Source organism: Loa loa, assembly GCF_000183805.2.
Source record: "Loa loa unplaced genomic scaffold supercont3.87, whole genome shotgun sequence".
Lineage (NCBI taxonomy): Eukaryota > Metazoa > Nematoda > Chromadorea > Rhabditida > Onchocercidae > Loa > Loa loa.
Genome location: NW_018108267.1, coordinates 104259 through 111139, shown reverse-complemented (window position 1 = coordinate 111139; position 6881 = coordinate 104259). Strand labels below are relative to the sequence as shown.

Below are 6881 nucleotides of genomic sequence, written 5' to 3'. Positions count from 1 at the left end.
TTAAAGCCAATTAAACCAGATAGCGCTTCCCGGCGATAGCATGACTGCTTGTTAAACGTGATAAACGAGAATAGTTTGATAGCTGACATTGTAAACTTCTTTCAGTATGTCTTAAGTGATAGGCTTAATTACTCGATTTTATCGTGAGCTTTAGAAAACCTTCGTTTTCAGGCAAGTCCAGCCCGCAAAGTAACGCCACTACCTCGTCGTCTGTGTGTGCGTAATTTGAGCCGCAATGTTACAAAGGAACACTTGTCGGAAATCTTTAGCGTCTATGGAACTTTAAGAACCTGTGAATTACCTATGGATCGGCAACATACACATCTTGGCAGAGGTTTTTCGCCTTTTTTCGGCTTCACGTCACAACTTAGCTTAGTTGTATTGGTATAACTACCTCAACTTCCTTGCGCAACTTTAAAACTATGAGCGGTGCTGTAGCGTCGCTTCTTAAGCTCTGTTCTTGATCTCAGTTAATCCTAGCGTGCTGTCCCTTTTGAAGAGTTCTCTTCAAGGAATTTTTTGTCCACTTATTAATTTTATCGGCCAAATACATATTGTTTGCATAATGTTTCTATTATATGTTTTAAGGTTATGGGTATGTAGAATTCGAACAACCGGAAGATGCCGAGAAAGCGTTGAAACATATGGACGGTGGACAGATCGATGGCCAGGAAGTCACTTGCGAACTAACACATCCACCTCGTTCCACGCTGAATGGAAGTGGAAGACGCCCGCTCTCACCACTTCGGTAAGTACCTCTTCTTTTTCATCATTCACTGAATATATAAGAAAGAACGGGGTTTTAATGTTCTAAGCCATATTAAAATTCCATAACGGTCGGGAATGGTAGCAATGACATTTTCAAAATGCAGCAAAAAACATTCCAGAGGTTTCATGAAAGTTAAAAAGTTGCTGCCGCTTGTTGTTTAGTAAGGACAAAATGGTCCAAACTATCGCTTGACCCAATTGATAGATTAATCCTTTCGCTATCGTTCCCGTGAATGACCAGAGTCTCGTTATAGTCTGGGCTTTATTGATAGATGCAGATCGTCTTATCAAATGAATTTTCGGTTTTATACTTTACCATGTCCTGGTTTTTTAAACGTAATTTTTTTCAGATTCCGTGGCCTGTCACCACGCAGATACCGCAGTCCACCCCGTGCGCACGGGACCGGCGGAAATATGGTTCCACTGGGTCCAAGTCGCTTCAATCGATCTCGAAGCCGTAGTCCACGACGCCGACGCAGTCGCTCTTAAATGGCTTATTATTTTTTGTTCTTGTTCCGTTGTTTTTCTACATTCATCAACAAAAAAAAAGTGAGAATCACTGAGGAAGATTTTTATGCATTTCCGTAGCAAAACCTTAAGCATGTCTAACGTGAGCTGTAACCTGGAAACTTAGCAGTTTATATTTCGAACCTGCAATGTGATAACGGCTTTGCAAGCTTCTATTATATTAATAAAAAAAACAGAAAAAAAACAAAACAGAAAAAAAAACAACTCTCTTAAACGACTTTTGCAATCTATCACGCACTTTTCACATTTTTTATTTGTTTTTCACATTTTTTATTTGTTTTTAAAAATAAAACTTTCTACTGTTCAGAGAGCAATTGAAATAATATGATTTTAAAGGTACACGTTTTTCCAAAAATATGGCACGCAGGACCATATGGCCTTCACCGCTGCAAGATGACTGATTCTAATGTGCAGTATTTAGAAACAATGCAGTTGGAAGTTATTCGTATAACACAACAAAATCAAAACTTGCTTATGTGCATCCTTCCTCAACTTCCCCAAATTCAAAGTTTGTAGTACATGCGCATAATGACCAACGATGACAAGTGATGTAGGGAAAATAAGTGTGTAAAATCACCAGATTAAAGACTGGTTACAGCAAGAGTTAGAATACTGTTGGAGATGAAAAAGGAATAAATTTGTCGCACAATAGTAGTCTAACACACTGCACCATTAACAGAGTAATATACAAGAGGATGACAGCAACATATGTGGATATGAGCAGAAACTCAGGAAACTACCGAACGGCAGTAACTTTCCGTGTGCTACTTACCGCTTACAAGTGTAAAAATTCGTATAAGTGATCGTACCTGTCAAGGTACCTTAACAGTAAATACACCTACACAAATGTCCGTACCTAATCAGATTGTGTGTGGCATCGCAGTACAATTACCTAGTTTTGATGGTCCAATAAAAAGGCACTGATGACTTAATTCCATGTTGATACCTCGCACGTGCTTCCCGTTGGTTTGAATATAAGTATCAAGGTATCTTAGCTATCCCAATTCAAAACCAAAACATGTTTTCTTGAGAAAAAATCAACAGATATGTGCCAGCAAATGTTTAAGCGCAAGATTAATACTACTAATTTACTTGCAATTTTTTTAGTTTATCTTACTTGGCTGTAGTCGTACAACTTATACTTGTTCTCGCATGACTTCAAAGTGGAAACACGAAACCCAAGCACTTACAGTATTTTTCAGATATTCGCGCTTATCCACTTGCCATCCCATTTAATAAAACCGAGAAACTATTGCAATTATACCTTATTGAAGAAATTCAAAACCCGATCAAAATATCACAAAATTTTAACAGCGAGCAACTAAACAATACCTCACGAGGCCACTGTTTCCCATAAATGTTCCATAGACTGTGATTATAAAGCAATCAATTTATTACTATATTCAACCAATTCTGCTCTCGACACTCGACCGCGTTGGTTGATAAATTTTGCCACTGGAATAACACCTTTACAGAACGTTGTCAGGTATTTACGTTCTTAAATTTCTTCATTTTGGTGTCACTGTATGACCAGAAAAATATACTAATCGTGGGCTAAATTATAAAGTATTGCTGTTCCTAAATGTTTTATTTCGGATAAAAACTAGAAGAGAAGTTTATTTCAGTTTTACTCTTCAACATATAATTTTTAGCTAGAAACCTTAGTATTATTATAAATACCTTACTTTGGATTGGAACGTGAGTAGAAAAAATGTTCGAATTTAAAAAAGACTCAAGGCCTTTCCGGATAACAATCTTTGATATTATTAATAAATAAAAAACTAAAACATTTGCTAACCGGCTTGAAGTTCATCTGAAGTAATATAAATGAATTTTCCTCGATCGTCCATTACTCCTGTCAAAGTGCCATTGCCAACCAAAAAGCTAAGCCGGTCTACTGCATCTTCCGTACGCAGATTGAAATGAGCACCTAGTTCATCGATATTAACAACCTGTAAAGCCAACAATATTTCCCTATTCCCGAAACCACTGCAAATTTTTTCAGAATTTTCCTATTCCATTTCATTATCTGTCGTATTCCCTCCACAATTCAAAATATTAAGTATATACGAAATATAAAAACCCGTAATATCGATGAATGAACTCTTCCATACCTACATTTAATATTAACAAACTGACTGCTAATATCAAAACCGTCCTGGTACCATCCCTCTAAGCTATTGGAAACGACAGCTATGAAAGTAGGAAAGAGAAGGGATAATAATAGACTCTCAGACTCAACTAACTCTATCTCGCATGTTTTATCACCATTATAGTAGTCGTATTTTACTGAATTAATGCAGAAAAATAAAAAGAAAAAATTTCCAGATCACAAACCTTAGTCTTACGAACATACTCTTCGAAATCGCGTAGAAGATTTTGTGATTCTTCACCATCAATTTGGTCGAATCCTTCTTCATCAACCGCAAAGGTTTCTCGAAGCTAGAATTTTTTTTTTTAGAAGCTAGAGTATATATCTCTGATGCACAAACAGTACAATTTTTAACCAATGCCAAAGTTCTCCTTTTATTTTACCATCAAAATTACATAATTTAAATAGACCTTTCGATACTCCTCTTCCTCTCGTTTCTCACGTTCTTCTCTTTCCTGATATTTCCTCTTACGCTCCTCTTCCTCTTCCTCCTTCTGTTTTTCACGTTCCTTCTGTAGGCGTTCTTCTCTTTCCTGTTCCCGTTTTTTCCGTTCCTCTCGCTCCAACAATTCCTGCATAGAAATATAAATTCGAAAACGTTAAGATATAAATGAAAAAAATTGTATTATCAGCACTTTATGACCAAAGCAAACAAACTTACAGCTTCTCTTTGTTTCCGTCGTTCTTCTTTAGCTTGAAGTTTCGCTAGCTTCTTCTTACCAAAATACTCATCTTTGGCTAGCTCAGCTAATGGTGATTCGTCATCTTCTGTAATTATTGCATGAATTTCATCTTTTCAGCCCTATAATTAAAAGAATATCAGATCAATGAGGCTAACGAATCACCAGATTCAGATTGTTTCCAACCTTAATGAATAGCATATATTCAAAGAATGGCTAAAAATGTCACTGCATTTCTTCATCCATCATATACAACATATTAGAAAGCAACAACAAAGGTCATTTATTAATTAATTCAATAACAGAATTACCCTGTTCCGAAATATCATCAGCTTGGACTACAGCACTTCTTACGAAATCCATACCATTATCATTTTCACCATCCACATCGTGACGTATTCTACGACGTGCTGTCCGTCGTCCACCGACCACTACAATTTCGTATAAATTTATTAACTGTTAAAAATAAATAAAATGTAAATTGGACCGGAAGACTTGGAAACAGATATTTCTGAACTATAGGAGAAACTGCTCCGAACCAGTTCACCCTTAATTTTATATCAATTAGAAAAATGATGGAAACAAGATGGCATAGCTTTCAGAATATCTCAGATCAACCTTACTGGCCTTACACTATTCCAAATTTTACCAACAACGTCACGCTCATTTGTCGCGACATGTTCGTCAGCTGCCATTGCGCGTAATGCTTCCTTACGCTCTCGAGCCCGTTTCTCATCAAAATACAATTTAATAACGCGTACGATAATAAGCATTAGTGCTGTCATCAAGAAACCAACTGATCCCAGAAATAAATAATCCAATTCTGCCATTACTTCCTGATGCGATCTGATATTAAACGTGATCAATATTATGAATCAATAGCATAATGGTATTTGGTTTCCTTCATGCTAACAGTCTAAAATGAATCGTTCGTCTATCATGGTACCACGGGTTTTTCTGCGGATTTGTGATCAGAATATGTGCTTAGTACTCCCAGTACTTAATAAGATCTACTAATATCTTAGCTATTTAGCTCATTAATATATGTGCTGTTTGAAAATTTTCCAGATAATATTGGTAATATGTATTTGTCATATTACAAAAGGCCTAGTAATATGTATTTGTCATTATTTCGAAGTACTAGTTCTTCGGTAAATCCAGGATACCCACTCTCTACCCCGCCCATCATTCAAGGAATCCCAATGATAATTAACAAACAACGGCGAAGCCTTCTTCAGCTGGTTATAAGCTGGCACGGCCTCTCTTTATGATTTAATGTCTTTGACTCTTAATGGTGACATCCGTCATGGTAGGCTATTTGATAAACAAATTAGAAGTGATTAGTAACGATTTTCAGGGTACTTGGAGCAAGTTATGTTGGTATACTCCGTATGTCACCGATCTATGCTAGCATGTCCCAGTAAGTGTCACATTTCTTCCTTTCTAGGTGAAGTTAATTGTTCGTCAGCTGCTCAGATGCTGCATAATTCATTTCAAATGGAAATAATGAAGCAGTGCTAGGGACCTTATTATACTGCTGTTTCTCGCAATTTCCATTTTTTGCCAAAGATAGAAAAAATACAGTGATAGAATCGAAATAATTGAAAGTCTTCAGGCGAGTAGTGTTAAATTTGTGTAACCAGATCTGGTTCCACTTTTGTTTCTGTTAATAAACTTGATTGTCACATTACAGAAATAGTGAGTGCTGCAGGAGGGTTTCGCGAGAATTTTTTGATAAAATTAGCCCAAGTACAACATGCTCGATGCTTTGCTGTTCCGGGGGCTAAGCAAGCGTACAAGAGAACGAAGCCTCATCTCAACGTTGGTACCATTGGACACGTGGATCATGGCAAAACGACACTCTCTTCGGCTATTACCAAAGGTTTGAGCAGTTTTTTTTTAGCATTTGAATTTAAAATTTACTTCTTGATAGTTTTTGGTTAGTTTTTCCTACAACAGAATTGTCTCATTTAAATTCACTCAAAGTTTTCCAGTTCTGGCAACAAAAAAAGGCGCAAAATTTAGAAAATACGATGAAATCGACAATGCACCGGAAGAAAAAGCTCGCGGTTTGTTGTATTCATATACTGATTTTAGTTTTATACTTTTTCTTTACGGCTATGAGCTCTTGTACTAAATCAAACTCGCCTCTATTTCTGTTTCGTATTATTCATTTCTGCTAATCCTCCAAAAGTACTCCATCAGAAGTGCATACAAACTTCTGGATCCCGTAATCTGTGATCTCGTGAATATCGGGTTAGCTTTTTGCTACTGGTGATTACCACGTTTGCATACATTTCCTTCTAGGATCGTATCTTCTGATTGCAGTTAACACTTCAAAGAGACAGAAACAAATTTCTGCTTCCGTAACTAAAGCGCAAAATTATAGAAGGTGCAAAATATATTTATTTGTACAACGTGTAAAGATATATTTATTTGAATGTAATTTTGATTATAGGCATAACTATTAATGCATTCCATTTGGAATACGAGACGGAGAAACGGCATTACGCTCACATCGATTGTCCAGGTCATGCAGATTATATCAAAAATATGATTACAGGTACAGCGCAGATGGAAGGCGCCATTTTGGTGGTGGCTGCCACTGAGGGGGCTATGCCACAGGTAACTTTTAGTTCTTGTAGTTAGTTTCTAGGAAATATTTTTTTCACTTCATAAAAGTGGCGCGACACTCAATATCTGTATTGTATGCAGTGTATTGTATTGTATACAGTGTTTTTGCACTGTATTGT

The 6881-nt window shown here is 36.7% G+C and overlaps 3 protein-coding genes across 3 annotated transcripts in view; 2 read left to right on the top strand and 1 right to left on the bottom strand.

Moving 5' to 3' along the window:
• LOAG_17528 (hypothetical protein) overlaps positions 1–1526 on the top strand; it is a 2928-nt gene extending 1402 nt beyond the window's left edge. Inside the window, exons 3-5 of the mRNA XM_020450189.1 lie at positions 172–334; positions 589–748; positions 1119–1526. Coding sequence (XP_020306173.1) covers positions 172–334; positions 589–748; positions 1119–1257 — 462 coding nt within the window. The 3' untranslated portion in view covers positions 1258–1526. The remainder of the gene's footprint in view (positions 1–171; positions 335–588; positions 749–1118) is intronic.
• Positions 1527–2671: 1145 nt separating this feature from the next.
• On the bottom strand, positions 2672–4982 carry LOAG_11348 (hypothetical protein; the record flags this gene model as incomplete). Its single annotated transcript, XM_003146868.2, has 7 exons — positions 4778–4982; positions 4440–4559; positions 4110–4216; positions 3859–4020; positions 3634–3738; positions 3095–3248; positions 2672–2751 (listed from the first exon to the last, which is right to left on the bottom strand). The coding sequence occupies exons 1-7, from the start codon at positions 4956–4958 to the stop codon at positions 2672–2674; spliced, it is 909 nt and encodes a 302-aa protein (XP_003146916.1). The 5' UTR covers positions 4959–4982.
• Positions 4983–5475: 493 nt separating this feature from the next.
• Positions 5476–6881, top strand: part of LOAG_17527 (translation elongation factor Tu) — a 4506-nt gene continuing 3100 nt past the window's right edge. The window contains exons 1-3 of the mRNA XM_020450188.1: positions 5476–5548; positions 5822–6010; positions 6123–6197. Of these exons, the coding sequence (XP_020306172.1) occupies positions 5503–5548; positions 5822–6010; positions 6123–6197 (310 nt within the window). The 5' untranslated portion in view covers positions 5476–5502. The remainder of the gene's footprint in view (positions 5549–5821; positions 6011–6122; positions 6198–6881) is intronic.